This window comes from Fukomys damarensis, unplaced genomic scaffold (genome assembly GCF_012274545.1).
Source record: "Fukomys damarensis isolate Sample0158 unplaced genomic scaffold, DMR_v1.0_HiC HiC_scaffold_28, whole genome shotgun sequence".
In the NCBI taxonomy this organism is placed as follows: domain Eukaryota; kingdom Metazoa; phylum Chordata; class Mammalia; order Rodentia; family Bathyergidae; genus Fukomys; species Fukomys damarensis.
Window position 1 is genome coordinate 24,377,094 of NW_022900940.1, and position 26,205 is coordinate 24,403,298.

General features: G+C 35.3%; 1 protein-coding gene across 7 annotated transcripts in view; it reads right to left on the reverse strand.

Annotated features, from left to right (window-relative positions):
* Rbms3 (RNA binding motif single stranded interacting protein 3) overlaps nucleotides 1–26,205 on the reverse strand; it is a 1,373,556-nt gene that overhangs the window by 215,045 nt on the left and 1,132,306 nt on the right. For all 7 annotated transcript variants that reach the window (XM_010638264.3, XM_033757090.1, XM_033757089.1 and 4 more), the window contains one exon: nucleotides 24,295–24,374. In XM_010638264.3, coding sequence (XP_010636566.2) covers nucleotides 24,295–24,374 — 80 coding nt within the window. The remainder of the gene's footprint in view (nucleotides 1–24,294; nucleotides 24,375–26,205) is intronic.

The window sequence follows — 26,205 nt, forward strand, 5'->3', positions numbered from 1 at the left end:
GTGATCGCAGACAGGCAGGTAGGCAGGCAGCTGAAAAAAACCCCCTCTGGGGTCCTTGGGTCCTTCCTGGGTCTGTTGTCGCGCAGGCCGGGAGCTCACGCGCACGCCGCCGGGTGATCGCAGACAGGCAGGTAGGCAGGCAGCTGAAAAAAACCCCCTCTGGGGTCCTTGGGTCCTTCCTGGGTCTGTTGTCGCGCAGGCCGGGAGCTCACGCGCACGCCGCCGGGTGATCGCAGACAGGCAGGTAGGCAGGCAGCTGAAAAAAACCCCCTCTGGGGTCCTTGGGTCCTTCCTGGGTCTGTTGTCGCGCAGGCCGGGAGCTCACGCGCACGCTGCCGGGTGATCGCAGTAGAAAACATTTCTTAAGAAACATGTCATTAGGCATGAGGATCTCAAGTTCAAGCCCAGTCTGGACAATTTAGAGACTTAATGAGACCCTATTACAAAACAAAGAACAACAAAAACATAAAAATAAATAAATGAATGGGTTGGAGTTATAGCTCAGTGTAAAGGCCCTGTGTTTAATCCTCAGTACTCCCTACCCCAAAAATATCATTAATCATTTTAAATGTGAGGAGATGCATTTAGGAGAAATGAATATACAACTACATTCTTGGAAACAGAAAAACAACATGCTGTTTTTATTACTTGTTCACTGATTTGTCTGGTTCATTCAAAAGCATTAAATGAACATGAACTGTTGGCCAAGTCATTCAGAGTGTTCACATAATACCAGTGAAAAGGTGACAAAATTCTTGATCCCCTCACAAAGCTAACATGCTGGAGTGTGTAACTTATTAGGTCTTTCTTTTTGCCTTTGCTTCTAGGAAGCTCTATAATAGTTCATTTCAGCTCTGAAATGTCATCTTCATACTCTAATGAAAGTTTAAAATCCCTTTTCAGGGACTATTTCTCTTTATTGGTTTGCTTCCATTTCATTTAGTTCATATGTGACTAAGTAAACACAAATATATTTTTGTTAAACCTAGAAGTTAATGAAATATACATTTCTTGAGTAAATTAATAGTGAATGAATTGAATTATTCATAATTTAATAGTGAGTTAATATGAGTAATTCATAGCTTAACTAAAATGATCAAGTAAGTATAAAAATGAATGCTGATTCTAATCCTTCTTTTCCTGTTTCACTTGGTCAGACTTTCAGTCTTGTGTCAAACTCTGAGTTACATATCTGGGGAAAATAAACTCGGTGAATTTCAGGTTTAAAAATGGACATGACAGAATTACATTGTAGATTTCTGTTAGAAGATGCAATGCTCCAAGGGCATTCAGAATTATACTTGGCATCATTAGTGTTTTACCAGTGGCAGTTGTATTTATTTCAATTTTCCCCCACTGTTCCATTTTAGTGAACATAGTACCCACCCAAAGCAGATGAGAAACAGGCGATGGTGTTCATAGAGAGCAGGACACCATGGCCTTGCTCTCAAAAGTTCCTACTATCCACCTTTGGACCATCCTGGAGATTACATGTGACAATGAGATAAAACATAGCCACCAAGTATTATTAAGTCTCTAAACTCACCATTTAAAGTAGTAATAGTACCCTCTTCTACACTTTTATAAGCATAAATATATTTAATTGGTCTCAAATTAAATATACATAACTTGAACATTGCATTTAATGACAACTTACAATGAGCCAACAGCTACGTGATTTACATGCCCATAGCTCATGGGATTCTCGGGAGAAATCTCAGGGGTAGACGTCATCATTCCCATGATGCACAGAAAGTGCTCCAGCAGCTTCACACAGCTGGCTGTGTGGTTGGTACCATGGTCTAAATACATGGCTGAATGCTAGTGCCCACCTTCCAAGACGTTAGCTAGTACCACACACAGTGGCGGCACAGATTTTGAAAGTGTTTGCTCAAGTGCCTGAAACAAATGTTGCCTGTCTGGGTGACATTACAGATCAAAGAAGAAACACAGCCACCGCTTCAGGGAGGAGTTACAGCCATGTTCAATTCAATGCCTTTGCTCCTCACAGCTACAAGCAATCCTCTAGGGGAAGTGAGCTTGAACTTCTCATCACGGTCTACGCCTTATTACCAGAGAATCCTGGTTTAAGAGTCACGGCAACTTTACAGACATACAGCACCCACTGGAGATTCTCCAGGGCTCTCAGAAGCATTTTTGGAAAACAGACACCATTGAGATAAATGTTTACTACATATTCATTAACGTTCTTAACGGCAGCCACTTTGAAGAGTGCTTAGAATAGTAGTACATGTAATACTTTAAAGTGCTAATGACTTTCGGTTTCTGGAAAATTCTTTCTCACAGGGCACTTTGTCAGCACCCCTGAATATGATAATATATTACTGAGAGTCCTTGTGTTTTTCCCTTGCATCACCCTTCACCCAACAAAAATAAATCAGAATAATTGAGTTTTTAAAATACTCTTATGTATTCCCTCACCATTGAAAGGATAAAACATTTTCTCCAGATAATTCTCCTTCAATTTCTCTAAAAAGAGCATCCATAAGGATTTAAGAAGCAATTTACCCCCCATATGGCTATAGAAATATTTTTCAGAAAAGACTGTACTGGGGCTCAGCACAGTGCCTCCTATATACAGAGCACTCCAAACAGTAGGTGTTGGCTGAGTGACATGTGTACTGGGCTTGATTTTGTCTAGAGAGAGGAACAAGGTTGTCCTCAAATATGAATGTGCTAGCTGAGCCATCGCTTACAATTTCTTTCCAATCTACATTTACTATTAATTAGCAGAACAATGTTTGATAGCAGATCCAACAAGAAGTATAGTCAATCTTATTCTGTGTTTATAACAAATTTGGTACTTTCATCTCTGCTGAGGAAGAACAAACATCTCTCCCAAAGAACAAAAACAAATGAACAAGGGCATCTGATAACAGCTTCATCTTTATGTCAGATCAAAGATGAGGAGCTGAGGGGATAGCTCAATAGTAAAGAAGTTTTTTTTTTTTTGGTACCAGGGATCAAACTGTGCTCCTTGAGTAAAGAATCTTGCAAGTAGCATGTTTGAGACCCTGGTTTCAACCCCCAGCACACACATACACACACACACACACACACACACACACACAAAGATGTGGGACTTAAATCTAAATAGAATTAGAAAATAATTATATTTTTAGTGGGTACTGCTTATGTGTACACATTTTACTGATTCTTATTATTGATTATCATAACTTAAGTGTCATCTCAAGAAAGTATTTTGTTTATTCAATCTAAATTGGGTCATATTTTATGGGTCTCCTTGCATCCTGTCATTTTTCTTTGTAGAATATCAAAATGTGTAACCATTCATTGTAAGGTTGTTTTACTATCAACAGTCTCCCACACAGACAACGACCTTTGTAACTTCGTGGATCATATTTATTTTGCTTCTCACCACATTTCTGGAGCCTCACTGTGTGCCTAGTTCACAGTAGAAATTCAATAAATATTAGCTGAGCAAAGTTATAAATTCCAGCATAGATAGTTTCACTCAATAAAATACTGCCTGCCTATTTTATTGTACTTTGTTTTACTTTATTTTTTTGGCTACTCTAGAAAACTATTAGGGCTGCTAACAAAGATCACTCCATTCACTTGAAATGTCTTAATTGCATATTTTAGTATGTGCTAAAGCATAGTAGAGGAAGTAAATCATATTAACTTCTATTTGTGATTATAATAAATGCTATTATTATTATTATTCCATCTACCATGTATGTGGTAGTTCCTCTTTAATGATTTTATATCTTTAATCTCATTTAATTCAGTAATCCAGAGAGAGAGGTTCTATTATTGTTCTCAATATACAGATGAGGAAACTGAATCAGAGAGGGTTAAGTCACATGCTTAAGGTCATACAGCTAGTCCAGGGTTGTGGGTGGAATTCTGATGCAGGAAACCCAATGACAGAGTTTGTGCCACCCGCTTAAAAATCAAGCCAAACAAACATATATGTGCACATATATATGGCAGAGGACAAGGTTAGAAAACTTTGTGTTAGAGCTTGAAGGACCTTGCATTTCAAAATAAGAACTTCATATGGAATATGGAAAACCATAAGATATAAATTAACTCTTTTACAGTAAGTAGAAATTCAGGCTAGATTAACTATTTTGACAACCAAAATTTTATAACTGTGAACAATAAATAGTGATGCACTGAAACAGATAGCCAAGGTTGGAATAGTGCCCTTTTTCATTTTTCTAATCTCTTAATCTTCAATTTTAGAATGAAATATCTGAAAAACAAATGAAACATCAAATAATAGTATGGTAAATGGCAGTAATGTTTTTACAATGAATTCTGGTTGTGCCACTGCTTATTTTAATAAATCTAGTCACAAAGTAAACATCAGAGATGTCTTTGGTCAACTAAAAATACATTTTATCAAATACAATAGAACACCAGCTTTCACGTTGCTAGGACAAAATACCTGATACCCACAACTTCAATGAGGAGAGGTTTAATTTGCCTTATGGTTTCTGAGCGTTCGGTCCATGGCCAATTGACTTAAAGGTACGAACATCGTGGTGTAAATGCACAGCAGAGCAGAGCTATTTATTTCATGATAGTTGGGAAGCTGAGCACAAAGCAAGAGCTCAAGCAAGAAATACACTATCCAAAAGTGTGCCCTCTGTGATTCGCCTCCCTGGGCTCGACTTCCTCACAGCACACTCACCTGTGACCCTAGTGAGTTAATCCACTGATGAGAAGAGGACCCCATTATCCAATCGCCTTTCGAGGAGTCTCTTAATCCAGTCAACTAGAAAATTAAGATAAACTAGCACAAGACTTTAAAGCAAATATAGAGATTAAGGTTTATCAGTATTGAAATACAAGTGTGGTATGCACTGCCGTATTTGTCACTGCTTTGTTGGTGGGAATGTCCCTGGGCACAGCCAAAATCTAAGATTCAGTGGACTCCACCAAATGTCTTAGGAAATGAACAGGTTCTTTTTATTCTACAGTTTTGGGATACAGGGGTATTGTGGCCACTTAATGAGGGGTTTACCTGTGCTACTTCCCAGGTAAGAAAACCTTTGACTTTAAAGGATAAACAATAAAATCTATTCTTTGTGGATTAGACCTAGCTCAAGTTCGGAGGAAAGAAAAAAACAAAAACACTCAGAACCTATTTGAATAATGACATCAGCTAGAGTACACAATCATTTGTTCTTTTCAGCATTTGCTGTTTTTTTTTAATGAGGTCCTGAAACTCCAAAGATGATACATAAGAGGCTTTTAAGTATCATTTCAATATCTTTGGTCAGTCACTTTCATTTTGTAACATGGAATTTCTGTTAAAACAGCAATACATAAAAAATTAGGTTGACTGCAAAGCTTCAGGATGAGATCAAAGGAGGAAATGGAAATGCATTTCTACGAGGCAGCATTTACATAGAACCCTTCTTTGAAAGAAATCAATGCTATTCACCTATTCACCCCACTTATGTATGAGAGGCTTTAAAAAAACAAATAAAAATACGACTTCTGAAAGTGGAATTTCTTACAAGATTTGGGAAACTTACTGGTACAGGGGAACAAGGTGCACTTTCAGTCAGAGCTGGGACTTGAAGGTTCACTCTGATTTCCAAGCCTGTCTCCAACCAAGCCTAAGTCTCCAGGCAGGGAAGAAACCAAAGCTAAACAAACAGAATGAGTCTGTGGAGAACAGTGTCAGGGGAACTTCTCTAAAAAGAATTAAAAGCTTTGAAAAGTAAATGTAAATCGCATTTGTATTTCAAAGACTATGCTAACTGGGAGATTTTACTCAATATCAAAATATAAATATTTTACTAGTGAGACTATGAAAATCTCAGTATTTTAAAGTTCAAAATCGTTCTAACCAACTCAAAATGGGTGCAGACACAAAAAGCAGTCCTTCTGAAAATTAACTGATTCTCTGAAATGCTTCATCTCTTCCTATAAAACACTTAGCAAACCACAGTACTAGAGCAATAAAATATATAGGAAACATTTCCTGGGTCATCTTGGAGAGTTTCTGATATCGGTGTAGCTGTACTCCCAATGGCATACTTCTGAGAACTCTGATATTCACAGAACATCATCAAGACAGAATTCTCTAATGACTATACTAGGAGTATGGGTTACTCATGAATAAACCATGCTCTTTGAAAATTCATAGAGCCAAAACCCACAAAGAACATTAATGCTTACCACCTACAGCACAGTGCTGTGAAGATAACTGTTAGAGAACCCTCACACAGGTCTACTTTGTCTCACAAAAGCATTTCAAAAAATTAAGGGCTATCATGCAGTTAGTTGTTTTCCACTCCTGAAATATGAGATCTAATCTTAACACACGATCATGATTTTTGTTTTAATGTAATATTTTAAGTTTCATATACTCTTTTTTTAACTTTTTCCCCCAAGAATGGATTATCTGACTAGTAGCATTTGTTGGCCAAAAAATATTTTCTCTGTCAATGCAAACAGAGCTATTCACTTCAGCAAAAAATGTTTTCTCTGTCACAGAAAATTAAAAAAAAAAAAAGAGCTCCATGTTTTGGGGATTTTGTTAGGCAATATGACTTGTAAATATTCAATAAGTTATCAGATGATGTACCACATTCTGTATTTAAGAGCTAGAAGTGGAAGAAAGGACATGGATAGCTTTGCTTTGTAATGGAGATGATGTAATTCATAAGGTCTCACAGAGCCAGACAGTATTTTGGAATATCTAAATACGATTTTAAATAGTTTCCCTTTTGTAACAAACATTCTAAATTGAAAGATTCCTCTAGAGAGTGATAGGTTCATCTCACTTAAAATCATAGATGCACAAAATATAAGATAGCCATGTATTTGGAGAATAGGTACAATATGTATTATAAAGTTAGTGTAAAGTAAAAACAAAAAATGCCAGGAATATCAGTTATAAGAAAGAGCAGAGGTGTGGTGGTCATAACTCTCCTAGATATTAGAACATTTTACAAAGTACTGATTATTAAAGGTGTATGTGCAAAACACATTATTTGACAGCTAAATTCTTTAAAAAAATGGCAAAAATGACATGAAGGAAGTTAAAAGATAAATTTATGACAAACATTAAGGTTCTCAAACATAATATAGTTTCCACCACTTTCTGTTTCTAAAAACAATTCAGTTGAAAACAGCAAAGAATGTGAAGAGACTATTATAAAAAAGAAAATATTAAAGCTCTAACCACATGAAAGGCTATTTAGCCTTAGTTCACATTTCCCTTATCCTTATGTGGACTATAATATACTATACTTTTAACCTAGTGTATTAGCCAAGAAAAAAATGTATGGCAATTGTAATGGCCAGGATGTTGGAATATGGACCTTATCACATTAGCTGCAGTACGTACTTTAGGATGACCTAGAATAAGTACAACTTAAAATTTTTTTCAACATAAATAAGCATGTATTATTTTAGCTAGCAATTATTAGCTGATATGATATTCTTACAGATATGCTCACATGTTTGAGAAAAAAATTGGCTTTCATTTAGTAATTATTTTTTAAATTACTTTTGGGCTTATTGGTATATGTTTGAAATACATAAGATTTCCATTTATCTTGGGGCATTTGTACACAAATACATATCAACCTGAATAATATTTACTGTTCCTTCCTGCCCACCCCCAGTCTCCCCTCATTTCCACATCCCCTTCCCATCTCCACAAAGTCTACCTTCCTGTTTCCGACATTATTTTTGATTTGTTTTTTAAATTATTCATAATTTGAATTCTTGTATATGATCAGTCATGGACTATTTAGCTTTCTCTCTGTGAGGTACATGCATTTCACAAGTGACTCAGACTTATGTGTTATTTTCAATAGATAAAGATTAGAAGTAACCTAGATATCTATAAGGAAGAAACCATTGAAACACTCATAAAAAGTAGAAAAAAAGTAAAAAGACAGAAATGAAGTTTGCAGAAGTCTTACATTTAAAACATTTTTGAAAACCATTTATTAGAAAAGATGACTGTATTTCAATAAAAATTAAATCATTATTTTAAAGACATAGAAATAGACTGCAAAGGAGAAGAATCATATGCAACAAAGGTAGTGGGAAATATTTAATACAAAAAATAGTCAAACCAGTTAGATCAGGTCAATTTTAAAAAATTGAATGGATAGAAGATTCTCACCCAAGTAGTTTCAAAGCAAACCCAACTAGACCAAACTAACTGGCTAGTTCCAAAGGACTCGAAGCCTCAAGGTCCTCCCTTGTCATCGCAACCTGATTATTACTATCAAAATCTGGCTCATTAACTCAAGCTCATCACAGTGAATTTGTCCAACAGGAAAGCAGTCCCAAAAGCATCAGTCGAGCTCTATTTGGTGTGATACTTCCCTCTTTATCTTTCAATCCCAATAAAAATGGCACTGTTTGTCTCTCAACTGAAAACAAATTTCTGTCTATCTTGCACTCGAAATAAACACTTTTAAGGAAGAAAAATGTAATTCAAATGTCTACAAACAAGGGGGACACTAAATTATAAGAGAAACTAGGCTCTAAAGTTCATACACAATTTGTGTGTGTGTGTGAGCCGTTGATCACTGAACTATATGAATCTTCTCTGTCCTTTAGATTTGATTTTTGTTTGTCCTAATTTGGGTTGCTGGGATTGTTTTCACCTCAGTAGATGTTACTTTCTTTTATGACTTTGAGATTTGCTATTGCTTTGTAATCACAGAAGGGACTCTATTAAAGGTTTTTTGAATTAGGTACCAGTGGTAATCCATTTTCTAAATGGCACTTTTCAACACTAAAAATAGTATTGACAGCAGTACCATTTTCTCTCCAGCATCTCAGGAATGCAAGGAAATAGAGGCTCTTATCAGGTTTCACTTAGTTTCCATGGCTTTGTTGCCCCATTCAATGAAAGGGTGCAAGTAAAGAACAGATGGAGAAAATATGGGTCTGTCATTCTTAACTGGGACTTTTTAATAAGATACGCATTCTTTTGGACCTAACTTTAACTTTATATACAATTCAGAACAGTGAGAGAATATCATTTTATGGCTTAGTTTTAAAAGAAAAAATTATTTTTCTAAAAGAAATTTCTATAAATAAGTCACATTTTTAAAAAACAAAAAAAATCACTTATTAAACACCAGCATAGACACCAAGTGTGTATTTGGCTGCAAGAGCTGGCCAAATTTCCCCATTCTGTAAACTAGAATGAGTATTGAAGTAATCATGAATCTTGAGGAGGAAGCGTGAACAAAATAAAGAAATGAAATATTTAATTTTATATGGAATGTTAATATTCATTCTATGTAGCAAATAAAGAAGGAATTTGGAAAGTGGGTATTGGATTTCCTGTTGATTTCTTTCCTAATAGTACATCCTGTTCTTTTCAATAACAGATCTGTCTTATGATGTAACAGCGTAAATTAATAAGTAAATGGCATAGACATCTATGTAGTTTAATGTATTTAATCCAGTCATCCTCGCAAAATTAGCACAGAAAGGGTCTATTATTATCCTATTGTACTGGTGAAGAAATAGAGGCACCAAGAATTTAAGTAACTTGTCCAATGGGACATGTCTAATAAATAACAGAACTAAATCTGAGAATTAGTCAATCCACTTACTGCACCTGAATCTGAGCCATTTACATGTACACTGTACTAATCAGCTTCTTCGCTTGTAAAATGGAACAGTGCTTTCACTTTTAGGGGGTTTTGAGAAGTAAAATGAAAAAATATATAAACTAGTACAACATTTGACACACAGTAACTCCTCAACTTCACTTGAAAAAAAAAGAAAAAAGAAAGAAAAGTATTCCTTTATAGGACTGGAGATAGAGGATCTGAGATATTCCCTTGCTCTAGCTATATCTTTTAGGACATATTTGTGTGAAAAGGTGAAACTGAAATATGCACATAGAGCAACAACAGGAATACTGCGGAGACAGATAAAAGAAAGATAAATATGAAGAAAAAGAGAAATAATTAATCGAAAATTACAAAGGAAACTCTGAGACAGACATTATCTTTGGTGCAGAAGTGGAAAAAATAAAAGAAATGCACTGAATCCCGGATGCATTTGTATCTGGGCCAAGCTTGACTAGGGCAGTGAGAGATTAACTATGCAAGTAAAACTGGCTGATGAAAATTTTCTGAATGAACAGGTGGCAAAGGTCAAGGGGAAAAGATCTTGGTATTATTGATAAAAGACTTCATTAAGCCATAAGAGGAAAAAGGTATAAATATTTATTGCAATGACAGTCAGTTCAAGTGAATATAAAGGTTAATGAATCCATTCTGATGGTGGCACAGGGAGCCTCAGCCTTGCCACTACAGGGACAGACCTGCAAAACATGTTCAAAGAGAAAAACCTTCGGGAATAGTGGAGGTACGTTTCCAAATGATTTAAATTAGAAAAAGAATGTCTAATTGCTACTTGAAGAATTAATTGTAACAACCAATAAGATGTTTGTTGTTCCGGCACACTTGTTTTATATTCCTTTTGCTTCTTTTAATTTCCATATGTCATTACTTTTTTTAAAAAATTTTTAATCGGGAGAATGGAGCAAGGAGAAGGAGGAGGCAAAATGGAAAGATTATTTAACCTTTATGAGAACGCAGAGAGCTTGGATATTGTTCCACACCCTACAAAAATGACCTGGGCTATAAATATTTTAAAATTTACAAAGAGGAACATATCATACACAATATTTTCATGTGAAATTGTCATGGTTGATGATTTCTTTATTCACTTTTGTTTTAATAAAAAATATTTTTAAGAGAGAATGCAGACAGTGTTACAAAATCACACTAATGTGCTTAATCAATTTTAATTCAATGCAGTGTCTATATTAAGTATCTTATATTCAAAGATAGGTATTAAAGAAGACGCAGGATTTAAAAAGGGCATAATTCTGCCAACCAGGGGGATAAGGCAAGTACCCAAACACTATTAAATGAGATCTTATCCCATGTGGACACCACTATAGAAGAAAAAGATTCATTGTGTTACTGTGTGAACTAAGGGAAGAGGACTTAGAAATCAGAAAAATCTGCATGAAAAATGTAACATTTATATGTGGGCAGAATTTCTTTGGGAAATTAGGAAGAGAAGACCCCTGCACTTTGAAGCTTAATGCTATTTTGAGAAATTATTACAAGAAGTTTGAGGTCAGACAAAGATTTTACAGATGTTTTCCTTAGAATAATTACACTGCATTAACACGCATTTTGATCCTATTAAAAGTGTTTTGGTGTTGATGAATGTGGGAACAAATTCCAGGTATATACTGAACTGGTGCTAATGTTCTTTTCCAGTCATGACAGTAAACTGCTGAGCACCACTACAGAGACTTAGAATTTGTTGGATACCGTTTTAGAAGGAGACACGGCCACTGCGTGCAAAGCTCAGAATGGAAGAGTGGGCCTCATCTCGCTATTAAAAGGTGTTCTTTATACATTTATGTACCAAAGATACCCCCTGAAGTTGTAACTCATGGAATTCAGCTATTAAATTTACTTGTGGCCTAGAAGGTAGGTATTGATAAAATGATTCATAAGATAATAGAAACTTCTAAATAGAAACTATAATTAATACTACTGAGATCCACCATATCCTGCAGAACTTTGTGCAGAATTTGTTTCTTTTAGCAGTACTTTTGTAAAGGAGATATCGTTCTCATTTAACAGAACCATTAGTTTCCAGGAGGAATTTGGAAAATCTGAATTTAAAATTAAAGAGATAGGATCACAATTAAAGGTGGGATCTAACTGCTTCCAAAGGCAAAATGATAAGTATATGTCCTCACCTCAGTTAAACTCAGTGAAAAGAGTCTGTCAACATGTGGGTCTCATAGCAAGCACCGTAAGCCAGATGGATGGGCAGTGTTGGGCCTTGGCATGAGAGAAAGATAAGGACTGTCAAAAGGACTAACCAAAGAGTAAGCTGTGTCATCTCAAGACTAAATTACATAGGAAATGTTATCTTCGGTTCTTAGTCAGTTATATGGATTCATCTTGTTATAACCACTTACTAAGGATAAACAGGTAAGTACTTTCTTTAGAGATAGTTCCAATTTGTTAAACACAAAATGTCTTTATAAAATTCATGGTTTTGAGACTCTAGAAAAGAAATCATTTCTGAAAATACAAAAATTGTGAATATTGATGGTATTTATTGTTGAATTATTGACATATTAGTGTTTAAATATTTTTATTTACTCTACATAGAAGACTCAAAAAAACTCCACCAAAAGACTTCTAGACTTAATTGACAGATTCAGTAAAGTAGTTGGATACAACATAAATATTTAAAAATCAATAGCATTCTTGTACACAAACAACAGACTCACTGAGAGTGAAATTAGGCAAACAATCTCTTTCACAATAGCATCCAAAAAAATGAAGTATCTAGGAATCAATCTAACAAAGGGAACAAAAGACCTCTACATTGAGAACTGCAACACTCTGAAAAAAAGAGACTGAAGACTATATAAGAAAATGAAAAGACACCCCTTGCTCCTGGGTACGAAGAATCAATATAGTAAAAATGGCCAAAACTGTTATACAGATTCAATGCAATCCGTATTGAAATCCCAACAGTATATTTCACAGAACTAGAGAAAACAATCCAGGAATCAGAGGAGACCTAGAATAGCAAAATCTACTCTAGCAACAGAGACATGGTACTGGGTATCACAATTTCCAACTTGAAACTATACTGCAAAGACACTGTGATAAAAACAGCACAGCATCGACAAAGAAACAGACCCAAGGATTAGTGGAGCAGATTAGAAGATGTAGAAACAACTTGTGATATACTCAGCTACCTCATCTTTGACAAAGGAGCCAAACACCCTCACTGGAGGAAAGATGGCCTCTTTAATGCATTCTGTTGGAAAAGCTGGACTTCAACTTGTCCAAGATTAAAACTAGGCCCTTATCTTTCACGATGCACTACATTAAAATCCAAGTGGAATAAAGATATAAACATCAAAACAGAAACAATAAACTTGCTGGAAGATAAGTTAGATAGAACTCTCGAAGATATCGGCATAGGAAAGACTTAATGAACAAATCCTCAGTAGCACAGGAACTAGCACGAATAATCAACTATTGGGATCTCATCTTTTTAAAAAAGTTTCTGCACTGCCAGAGAAATCACAAGCAGAGCTAAGAGACAACCTACAATGCGGGAAAAAATATTTTAACCAGCTGTTTCCCAGACAAAGGTCTACTATCTAGAATATATAAAGAAATAAAAAAATCAGACGCCCCAAATATAAAGACCCAGTTCAAAAATGGGCATCTGAAATGAAGAGACATTTCTCAGACAAAGAAGTAAAAGCAGCAAATAGACATATGCAAAATTTTTCAACATAACTGATCACTGGAGAGATGCAAAAGAAAGCAATACTGAGATTCCATCTCAGCCCAGTAAGAATGGCTACTATCAAGAAATCAACCAATAACAAATGCTGGCAGGGTTGTGGGGAGATAAGAACCCTTCTTCATTGCTGGTGGGAATGCAGGCTGGTGCAACCACTGTGGAAATCAATATGCAGATACCTCAAACAACTAGTATTAGAAGTCTCATTTGACCCAGATATTTCTCTGCTGGATATTTTCCCAAAAGAATTAAAAGAATCATATCACAGCAATGTTTATAATGGCACAGTTTGTAATAGTTAAAACTAGAAACAGCCCAATTGCCCATCAACTGGAGATTGCAAAAAGAAGATGTGTGTGTGTTTTTAAAAAGGAATACTACTCAGCCATAAAGAATGAGAAACTAGAGAGATTTATAACTAAGTGGGCACATGTTGAGGCCACACTCTTAAGTGAAATTAATAAGTCACACATGTAAATACCAAATAGTTTGTCTGTTGTTAAAATCTAAAAGTGTAAATAAGAATCAAAATGTATAACTGATATTGCATAATAGAAAGAAGAGGTCTAAAAGAGTAGAGGAATTTGGAGAGGTAGGGGAAAGGTAAAAAGGAAAAAGAAAAAAAATATGTGAAAAGGAAAAACATGGAAACAATGTCTGTGAACTATGAAGGGTGGAGGGTCTGAAGGGAGGAAGCTGGAGATGGGGAAAAATAAGAATCAAGGTAAGTCATGTAAAGTACAAGATCCCAATGATGAATGTAACTGTATTTTACACCTAAAATGCACCAATAAACTTAATAAAGATAAAATAAAATAAAACAATTATTTTATGAATTATTTATTACAACCAGCAAATCTAGAACCTTGCACTGAAGATATAACCCAAATGGTAAATTGCATTCAGTGATGGTTTCTAGCTGTCAAATGAGAACTTTTGAAGTTAGCAGTGACTCAGTGAAGCAACAGAAAACAGTCCCGCTAATGATAATGTAACTCCCATGTGTTATCTGTGATTATCTTTCTGGATCTTAACTATTTGTCTTAAACTCTGCCTAAATTCTGACAAACTCATGTCATTCACAGATTCACACTGCTACATTCTTACACCATTAGCAGTCTTATACTGTTAATGCACATTGTTTTACAATTTTTTTTTTTTTATGGTACTCGGGATTGAACTCAGGACCTTGAATTTGTGAGGCAGGTGTGGCACCACTGAGCTAAACCCCTGGCCCTATGCACATTAATTTTACTAAAACATTTACATGTTTTGTCAAATTAATTTGCTCCTAAACATAATGATGCATATGTACAAAAGAATAACAGTAATTACCTCTGCATTTGACAATGGAAACTATTAAAACAAACCCTCTTACAATGCATTTGTTTGTATGAACGGAAGTGTAAATTCCTTAAATGAAGGCTGGAGATTTAGCTAGTGGTTCTGCTGCCTACCTCACAAGCACAAAGTTCGACACCCGGTACCAAAAAATAAATTAATAAATTAATTAATTAAAATAAATAAGTAATTGAATTGAATTTGTTTCTTAATCCTTCCATGTAAAATATTTTTTAGAACACAGCTGAAATTTCAAAATAAACTTTTAAACAATGAGAGGATATTTTAAATTTCATCTTTATCCTGGTGAGCTTCTTTAATCTTTTCTAGGTCTCAGAAGCTGAAAGAGTTTGAATTTTACTCTGTATCAGTAATTTTCATACTTTGTTTTGTCTTAGAACCTATTTATACCTTTAAACATTATTGAAGACATCAAAGAATTTTGGTTTATACACATGTCTATATAAAACAATATGAGATTTACCATTAAAAATAATATTGTGAAATAGGAAGAAAAGTGCTAAAGGTGTAGAGGAAGTGGGAAGGGTAGGGGAAAGGTAATAAGGGAAAATAAAACATGAGAAAATGAAAATAAAGTATTTGTAAATAGGGAAGGGAGGAGGGGATGAAGGGAGGACAGGGAAAAGGGGAAAAAAGAGAACCAAGACCTGTCATGTAAAGGTACAAGATCCCAATGATGAATGTAACTGTACTGTATAACTAAAATGTAACAATAAACTCAACGAGGAAAAAAAACAAATAAATAAAACTAAAAGTAAAATTGTGTTGGGCCAGGGATTTAGTTCAGTGGTACCACTGCCTGCCTTGCAAGCACAGGACCTGAATTTAATCCCCAGTACAAACAAACAAACAAACAAACAAACAAATAAATAAAAAATAAAATGGTGGCCAGGTGTGGTGGCTCATGCCTATAATCCCAGCACTCTGGAAGCTGAGGCAGAAGGATTGCTGTGAGTTGGAGACCAGCCTGGGCTACATAGTGAGTTCCAAATCAGTCTCAACTACATATTGAGACCCTGTCTCAAAAAAAACAAAAACAGAAACAAACAAAAACATTGTGACATTTTAGGTATTTCCTTATTCATTTACTTTAAAATAGCAATAATAGAGCCATTACAAGTTAGTATAACTATTTTTATTTAAAAATTATTTTCAAAAACAAAATGGTTGTCAGAGTGGCTTTGTTTTATATTTTTGAGACTCTATTATTTCTGGCTTAGTACAAGATGGTTGTATTCTCATACTTTTGGGATTCTTTTATAATTTCCCTATTTTAAATTGGTTCATTAACAACTAATTCCAACCTTAATTCCTCTTTTCCATGTAATATAACGTATTTGCAATTCTGGGAGGTCATAACGAGAGGTCTTCGGGAGGTCACTGTTCTGTCCACCACTACTAGATATTTAACTATTTATTTAACAAATAATTATTAATGTTATTCTGTGCCAAACATTGGCTTAGATTCTTGAAACAAAGAGCAAAGTGCAATTCAAAGGTTTTGAAAAGTAACTATTTGCAGATAAATTTCAAAGTCTGGGAAAGTCCACGCTATAATCGGCCATATGTGTCTTTGAAATACATGAAGTCTACACAAAAAGAATCTCATCATGCCAATGTCCTATTTAAGAGTTCTTTTTTGTAGTGAAAAAATAGCTAAAATACTAGTAAAATAATGGATTCATCATTCATGGGCCTAAAGACAAGAAATCAGAGAAGGCAAATCACAACATCAACAACCGATGCCTGGCTAGGGGTTTGCCTGATGAGTGTGGTTTTCATGCATATTTCTCTTAATGTATTATTTTAAGTTTTGCAGACATTTTATTTCTAAAATGTTAGTCCATAAACAATGAATTGTGTATATGACAGACTTCTGATGCTTACTGAGAAAGAGTGGCAAATGTTTAATTCAGAACACTATCCATTTATTCAGAAATTGCTTGAAATCTATTTTAAATAAAACCTATTAAATGAAATGGCAGATTTGGAAAGGCACTAAACACTTAATTATTCAGTTTGGTCTCCCTAGCTGTGTCTTAATTGGTCTAAAGCCACTCTGTCCTCTTTCGTTGCTAATAAGACTTACTGGGACAGACACCAAAGGGTTTAACTACTCATTAGTGATGCTGACAGAAAGCAAAGCCCAGTGTGGCCTCAGAAGTAACATTAAGGCCTTTTCATTTACTTTGCTGTTTTTACTGTGAAATCTTCAATTCAGAAATATGTGCAGACCTGATGGAAGTTATTACTGTTTTAGGAATAATTAATGAAGACAGGTCATGGTTAGGGGGATATATAGAAAACCTCCTCAGTCTCCTTCTTTTCCCCATGAAATCACAACTACTTTAAAGAATCAGATACAGGACTCAAATGGGGACTTCAGAAAAATTCCATTACTATTCATTAGGACTTTATACAAAGATACAGAAAGATACAGTCAGCAAAGCATTAATAATATTCTATTGATAAAATTATATTTGTGTACTATACTAGGAATAAAGAGTGATATGATAATTCCTCCAGGCACAGAGAAGCAACAACACTGTAATAAAAGCAACAAAATCATAAGCCAAGAAATTATCTTTTCTCTATAGTCTCAGGGTACACAGTCTTTTATATGAAGAGAGAAAGAAAAGGAAGTGAAAGTATAGCCTAGTAATAGTGCTTAACTAGAATCCAAAGCATTAGTAAAATTTTCCAGTGCTATAATCAGAAGTTCTAGTTACTCTTCTAAAGATCATCTCCACTTATTTTTCATTCAGTCACAGCCTTTCATACATTTATCCACACCCAAACCTCAAAATAACTTTCTCTGTGATAGTAATTCCCTGTGCCTGAATCTCTCTGCACTTTGCTGGGTCCCTCCCATTTTCAGGAGTCATCCACACATTTACATTTCTCAAAGACCAAAACCTCACAAATTACCTTCTCTCTGATGGTAATTCTGGATACCTGAAACTCTGCACTTTGCTTTCTTTATGATTGTGTAGCCCCTCTCATTTTTATCAGTAATTCATCACTTTGTTCTCTTCACTTTTTTTGCTGGGTCATCTTATTTTATAGCAACAAGTTCTAAATCAAAAAGAAATTACAAAATAAAATGAAACCCAAAATTAATTTCAGTTTCCCAAAAGTAAATGTTGAGAGGTAGTTTACTTGCAGTTGATGCTTGCAAGCAGGTATGGTAGAAAAAAGGAAAGAAAGGCAGGAAATAAAGGAAAGCTAATAAAGAGTGTCAAAATAAGCATGGTACTACTGTGAGTAGCCATTCAAGGAGCTTCACAAAGTATGACTCAGATTTTCCCTCTAAAGGATGAGAGGCTCAACATTACCTTTGATATGCCTGAGATGAGATGTTATCAGCTTGCAAGGTATCTTAGTTACTTTCTTCATTGCTGAGACAAAATACCAAACACCCAAAGTCAAAGGAGGAAAGCTGTATTTCACCTCACAGTTTGTAGAGGTTTCAGTCTATAGTCAGCTGACTCCAATGCAGTGTGGCATGGAAGAAGGCATTGCAGAGGAGAAACGGTCCATAGCAAGGCACACAGGAGGCAGCAAGCAGGCCTCCCTTTCCCTTTTATCCCATCGAGGTTACAACCTTTTGTGTGATTCCACCCACACCCAGGGTAGTCCTTCCCATTATCCATACCTGGAACAATGCTAAAAAAAATCAGTGGAGTCATCTAGTAATGCATACCTTAGTTTCAGTATCACACAGCACCTCTGAAAAGCCCCACATGAATGCATAAAGCTTTGGGAGGTCACCTAGACACAAGTCATAACACAGAGAAACTGTCATCTTATCTACAGCTAAAATCATAGATGGGTGAAGAGGATGTAGCATGACTCACCAAGCCTTCTTCAATAATATCTAGTCTCCTGAGTCAAATCCTTGTCCCTTCTCTATCTAGTTCCTCAATATTCAGTTTACAGATTTAATCATGTTTGTCTTCTTTCTCTTATATTTAATGTTACTCAAATAGAACAGGTTTACCTTCACAAAACAAAATGTGGCTCCTTAGAAAGGTTGAAATATGACTGACCAAATCAATTTCCAAAGAATTCATGCAGATTCTGACACCATTGACCATGAAGTTGATCCACTGCTCTATAAAATTCACCAATAATATTTTAAAGGTGTTCTTTTTCCCCATGAAGAAAATATACATTTGATACATAGTAATAATCTAGAAGACATCACTAACATTAAAGATGAGAGCTTTAACAGAAGTCAGTTCATAAGTATTACAAAAATCCTCCTATTAAGGAGAAATCCTAACTGATGCTCAATGAGAAGTTAGTTATTTGCAAAATATATTACAAAAATGAGGTTGTGTTTCATAAAGAGGAAACACTTAAAATGAGGACATGTTTCAACCAATCAGAAAAAGAAAGGCTTTTTTCCCCTAAAAAAATGTGCACAATAGTACTTTTGCATATTTCTCAATGGTAGTTGTATCTGTGGATTTCATAGATTGGTATCATTGAGGAAACACAAACTGTGAGGCTTTTTAATACTCACAAAATTTGTAAATTGATTTATCTACTATTCAAAAATTTTAAGCATTTCTTTTAATGTAAATTATATTTAAATATGTTGTCGATATTTTACTCTGGGAGGAGTGTTAAATATTCTTCTTTTTAAAAAAATTATTGCTGGGCGTGGTGAGGCACGCCTGTAATCCCAGCTCTTGGGAGGCTGAGGTGGGACGATCACCGTGAGTTCCAGACCAGCCTGGGCTGCATAGTGAGTTCCAGGTCAGTCTCAACTACATACTGAGACCCTGCCTCAAAAAACAAAACAAGGGCAGGGGATTTAGCTCAGTGGTTCAGCCACCTGCCTTGCAAGCGCAAGGACCCTATTTTAATCCCCGGTACCAAAACAAACCAAACCAAATTATTGCATTTTAGACACCTTATTTTAATGCTGTCACAAAGATCCATATATTCCACAGTTGTATATTTTTTATTTATATCCACATAAAATAATAAAATTACTGTGTCAGTGTATCAAAAGGACATATATATTTTATTTTATTTTATGTATTAGAAAAAGATAATTTCTTTGGTACTTAATTATTTACCCAAATTTTTGTTGGTAAGGAGATCTGTTAATATTTAAGAAGTCCTATAATGAGGTATCCTTCTCAGCCCATCCCTCTACGCTTCTTGGGGTTCAAATGCAATTAGAAACAAATATATTAAAAATAAGAAACACCGTATCAGAAGAGGTTTATTCAATTTTTTTCTGGAAAGACAGTTTCACTTATATGAACATGTGCTTACAGGCAAAAGTCTGGTCTGAGAGCAAAATATGATTTATTCTTCTCTAAACCAGCCCTCATGCTCCGTTCATCCATACATGTCCTTGCATGTGGAAGCCTTTTCCGCATGGTGCATCACTCTGCTCTGGGCCTCTTTGAAAGTGAGCCTTTCAAGTTCATGCCCTGCAGATCCCTGAAGTGTCTGGGAACTTACCCTTTGCTTTCACTGGCTATTTGAAAATTGAACGCTTTGGGGCTGCACAACAAAGCTGTGCAATTCATTATGGGACAAAGGAATGTCTGGGGTTAGGCGGGCAAGCAACTAATGATCCTTCATTTTGTCTAGAAAGCATCAAGATCGATATGTAGGACATACAACATTTATGGAGCACTATGTTTTCTTTTTCCTCGAAGGGAGGGAGAATATACTAGATGATCTCTCTCTCTCTGCTGACAGAAATGACAATCAAATGATTGACACTGTTTTATGTGTGCCTCTGGCCTCTCCTTCCTGTCTGCTACTAGCAACATCGCTGCTTGATCTTTTTTAACTTCCTATACTGTTTATAGCAGTCCTCAATAGTTTGATTTTTTGGCATATGTTGTATACTTAGCTTCCTTGGTCCAAATAATCAAACTCTAGAAATAACATTATAATCTCAAATGAACAGTCACTTTGGGGATGATCTACTAGGTAATCATGATACATTGTACTCCTCAAAAGCAGATTTTCTCAAATAAGTGGCAGCATCCGAGGGAGAGATTAGAGTGAGACTACAAAACCATACTTTTAGAGCCTAATACTGATGTGAATCATGTTTAATCAGTATATGATTTCTACAATGATTCAAGTCGAAATGGTAGTGACAACATAAATGTGGTCACTGTTATATGTCCTTGAAAATATCCTTAACACAGTATGAAGTTTTTAGAATTTGAAATTAAGGTCAACGTTTTTGGTTGAAGTAAGTATTTTTCTTACTTGTTTAAAGAAATAGCACAAAAGGGGGCCAGGGATTTAGCTCAGTGGCGCTGCTGCCCCCACGTAGCAAGCCTAAAGTCCTGAGATGGATCTCTGGTACAGGAAAAAAAAAAAAAAAGCACCATAGGTGATGGTTATCTCAGGAAAATAAGTAGCTTTGCATATCCTGTAATAGTGATCATTGCTGTGAAGAGAGACAAAATGGCACTGTACTTGCTTGATGGCACTAGCACGTTTCTGTACATTTTTCCGAGTTGCATTTATAGCTGCCATATAAATAAGGTACCAATTGCTCTGTGCTTCCTTAGGGCAAGAGTTAAAGCAAGGTTCTATTGTAAAAGAAAATCTATGACCTTACCACCCAGAACGTTCTCAGTCTCATTTGTTATGAAAAGAAGATGATTGATTTAACATTCAGTCTTTCTATACCTTCCTAAGGACTCTCTGTCGTTATGTGAACACTATAGGTCCCTCATTCAAACAAACTTAAAACACTACATCAAAATCATCAATATGAGGGTCTGCAAAATCATAAATTTCTGAATTTAGTCATTCTAAATCTTGATAATGAGAAATGGTGAGATGCTTCAAATTTTTTTCAATTCTATCTTTCTTTCAGGTGTTTCACATTAATTAATGTTGATTTTAAGTAGTATGTCCCTAACCATGGGTCAGATTTGTAAAGTATTATATTGAAAGAGGGTATGAGAATAATCATTATAAAAGTAAATTGGAGGCTTGCCTCCAATCTGCTGCTGGGGATCTTAGTGACAGTCTACTCTCTGTTTTCAAGGTAGAAGAGAAAACTGGATTAAGGTATAAATTACTGAAAACACGATTTCAACTATACCCAATAAATGAGTTATGAGGGTCAATTAAGGCAGACAGTATACACCCCAAATTGATTATACTTGCAATAGCTTAGTAATTATACCCAGTGAAGTAATTTTTCTATTTTACATTCTGAATGCCCATACTTTGTATTATGTTCTCTTTTATTGCATTTCAAGTTTCAGTGTGGAAGAGTATCTTCAGTTATCATGTAAAGTTTTTATTAAACTCTAATTTATTTCCAAAATAATGCATAAAAGAACAAACTAGAGAACTGATGATGATCATTATTATGTATTTAATTCTATCATTAAGTACAAATCTCAGAAGCAGAAAGTTCTCTAAAAGTTATAACTACACATTTTTTTCTTGCTCCCATGAGATACAAGAAACCCATAACCAAGTTCCTGCTATTCACATTGTTTCCATTGGGTGTAGCTATGATATTAGATAGGTTAATATCAGAGCCTGTGTATTCACAAAGGATGCCCAGACATTTGGGGATTCATGGTGACTTCCTTTGTCTTTGGCATTGAATAGAATTAGTAAGCTGTATGGTCTATAGGGAAAAACAAAATGTTTTCAAACCAATTAGATCACAGAGGATTTCAATACATTTTTTTTCCAAAAATAAGAAGCCTATAATGTTAAAACCTGTGGAAATTTAATCAACAATGATTTCTACATTATTTTCTTATTTTTAAAAATCTTTTACGTAACTATATAATTCATAGCTAGTTTGAGTGCCTTCTACATAGGCAGCAACTTTTGGATAAATTGGTATAAATAAGATGAAAGTCCCCTACAATACAACTCAATTATTCATTGACAGGTCTGAGCAAAGTGTTTTAGAATGCCTGTTTATGCTAAAAGGAAAAAAAAGAAAGTATTTCTCCTAGAATGCAAGGGCAGCTTACATGCTGAGATGAAAACTGCTAACTCCTTTCTTAACAACACCATATGTCTCCAACTGGATCGTGATGCAGTCGGTTCTCAAGGGAACGTTACGCATGGAAGCTAACCAAATCAAAGCACAGACTTCACTGTTCTCTCCCTGATTACCCAGTGATCAGCTACTTTGGATTTTTCATATCATCGACACGTCACTATGAAGGCTCTTGCTGCTTTTCTGACATCCTCCCAAAATCAGCCAAGTCAGAAAATATCCTCAACTCCTCCACACAAATATTTCTTTTCACTCACATTTTTTATAAAAGGTCAATGCATTTTAAAGAACTGATATACTTAACCCACGAATTCTCCAATGGATTTTACATGGATGCTTTGTAGCCCAAACACTACTGAAATCCATCTTTAAAGAAAAGACCAAAAGAAAAGTACTATAAGAGTAAAGAAAGTCATCTTTCCTCTGAGAATCATAATCAAAAGAGAAATAAACCAATATTCATTAGTCAGGTTCTTCTTTATTCATTGTATTTTTACTCAGTTTAACACTTTGACCATTAATTTTTGTATGCATTAGTGAATTACTTTTAAAATTTACTTAACAGCAAATATCTCTCAAGTATCCCATTGTCAGATTAACATCAAATTGAGTCATTTAAACTCATAACAGACATTTTATATTTAATTATTTTATGTTGAGGTAATATTTACTTATTTATTTATTTATTTATTTATTTATTTATTTATTTATTTATTTATTTATTTATTGAGGCAGGGTCTCACTGTGTAGTTGAGACTGACCTGGAACTCACTATGTAGCCTAGGCTGGTCTTGAACTCACAGCAATCCTCCTGCGTTAGCCTTCCGAGTGCTGGGATTACAGGCATGCACCACCACACCCGGCCCAAGGTAATCCTTACGAACACAAAGTTATATCTTTTTCAGATATGTGTGAAATCTTAAGAATTTTGCTATGAGATATTGTGAAATGAATGACATGGTAGCCTCGAGTGAGACTTAAACTCTTTCCAATGAATGTAAAGTATTTTGAAAATCTTTCAATCTGTTAGTAACTGATATTTCTGTACAATATAAAATTATGCTCTCAAATATCACAGCAATGTCAAATTACCATAGGAGTTACTGTTTACATTTTCACGTACTTCACTGTGCAGTATGTAATGCTTACATGACATGTGGGAAGTGGGTACGTGCCCATTACACACCCCGATCCCTTTTTCTCATCCCCTATCTGGTCTCTCCCTTCTCCCACCCTCCATCTCTTAATCCCCTCCCCCATTAAGAATGATGTCAAGCTTTCAACATTAATTCTAAGAGTCATAGCACATTTCTTTAACTATGCTTTGCTATGATTTCCTTCTAATTCTCGTTAGGAATTAGTATTATATACACAAAGAAAGGACAAAGAGGAATCATCAAGGAACTTCTGAGAAAGATCAGGTGCTTCACGATATTGAAAAATATATATTTAAGAAAGCAAATGTAGCCTTACTATGTAATCATTTAACAACAGGAATAAGCCAAGGCACTCTTTGGTGATTTATTCATGATAGTTCTTACCTGGGATGCCTGGTGGTGTTTTCAGATATTTTCCATTAAAATGTTGAATTACCACTTCACATTTTTCAGTAGACTCCATTCTAGGAAAAGAAAGTAAACAGGAGATAAACCACTTTTTTATGTTTTACATATTTTGTTATATTTTTGTCAAGTTCTGCATACCAGAAAAGGTAAAAGGAGGAAGGAAAGAGGAAAGAAGGAAAGAAAGGAAGGAGAGAGAAAGACAGAGAGAAAGAGAGGAAAAAACAAAAAGGAAAATACAGAAGCAATGGAAAAGTTTGATTTGCTAATGACCCAAACTGTCAACTGTCACCATCATCATACTGAGCAGTCTGGTAGTAAAACATCACAAAACCATCATTGTTGAATGTATATTCTCTGTGTCACAACTTGCTCTGTTGATCCCTGTGCTGAATCTTCCTTCACCAGGAAGTGACACTGGGATACTGTCTCAGGCTATCTGATTCATACAAAGACATTTGGCAGTTGAAACCGCTCAAATGTTTACTGAAAGGCTAAATTAGCAAACCTAAAAGGTAGGTCATATTGATGAGGGCACTGAGGCTTGGAGAGATGAACTTCCTTCCCAGTAAGTGCTAGAATGAGGATTTAAACCCCAATGCCTATCTCCTATTAAAACCTGTACTATAACTAGTTAGCTATACTGGGAGGGACGCCATAAAATATGTCAAGCGGCTGTGTTTTACTTAAACAACCTGCGACCTAAAGCAGTGAATAGCACAGAAGAGTAGATGTCAGCATATGACAATTTTGGTGGAAACCGGGGGTGTGCAAGATACCCAGAGTGGGTTATTTCAGTTCCTACATGTAAGAGGAAAATATAAATGCACAAACCTGAGGTCATCTACTTTTTGACAGTTGGGAAATTCCTCATTTTCTATTTCATACTAGATACCAATACTCTGGAACTGTGGTTCTTGTGCCAAATTTTGGCATCTCACATAAAATCCAAGGCATGAACATTTTGAATGATATACCGCCATGATTTCTGGCATTGTTGATGTGGGTACAAAAGCTTTTGCAGAGATATTTAAACAATGAGCTATATTTGCTTTTATTTTTTAATTAAATTATATAGGGAAGACTGAAATTAAAGAGTCAATTTTGTGGAAAGGAAATTAAATCCTAGAAAGAGCACATTAGAAACAAAAATAAATTTAAGAAACAGTTCACATACTCAAAAAAGAATGTATATGAAATGTGTGAAATTTGTCCCAAAGGCAAAGCATAACTTATATTTTATGTTACATTACTAATGTGAACCTTCTTGGAATGTAGCCCTTCACCCCAAGTTGTAAAACTTTCTGTATCTAAATTTTACATGTGTTTCCAAGACCATATTACATGTAGGAGAAACAAGATAAGGAAAACCATGTTAACAAATGCCAATAAGTAATACACATTTATTAAAGCTACAGAAATTCAAATACAAGAGGAAGCACAGAAACCAGGAAAACACTGAGGAGCAGGCTCACAAAACAGGAAAGATCTCTGAGAAGGAAATAGGACAGGGGCTGAGCTGGGCTGGTGGGAGTGCCTGGGTCCTCCGTATAATGCAGAGTGAACGGACCACAAAGTTGAGAGACTAGTTCACCCGGGAAACTGCTAGAGAACTCAGGCAAACTATCTGTATCCTCATGTGAATAAATTTAGAGATAATATCTGACGTGGGTTCCACTGGGAGTTGCAATTATTTTCTGACAATTTTGTACAAGTTTGTTTTTAGATGTACAATGCTAGGAAGGATGGTATGAAGTTCTTCTGTATTGCTCTGCCTGGCAAGTCTTTACCACCAAGCAGGGCAAATTCATGGGCGTGAGACCCTGGTCCTCACATGATGCCCTTGCCTTCGAAAAATCTTGCACTTGGTTGAAATTCCTGCCGTCACCA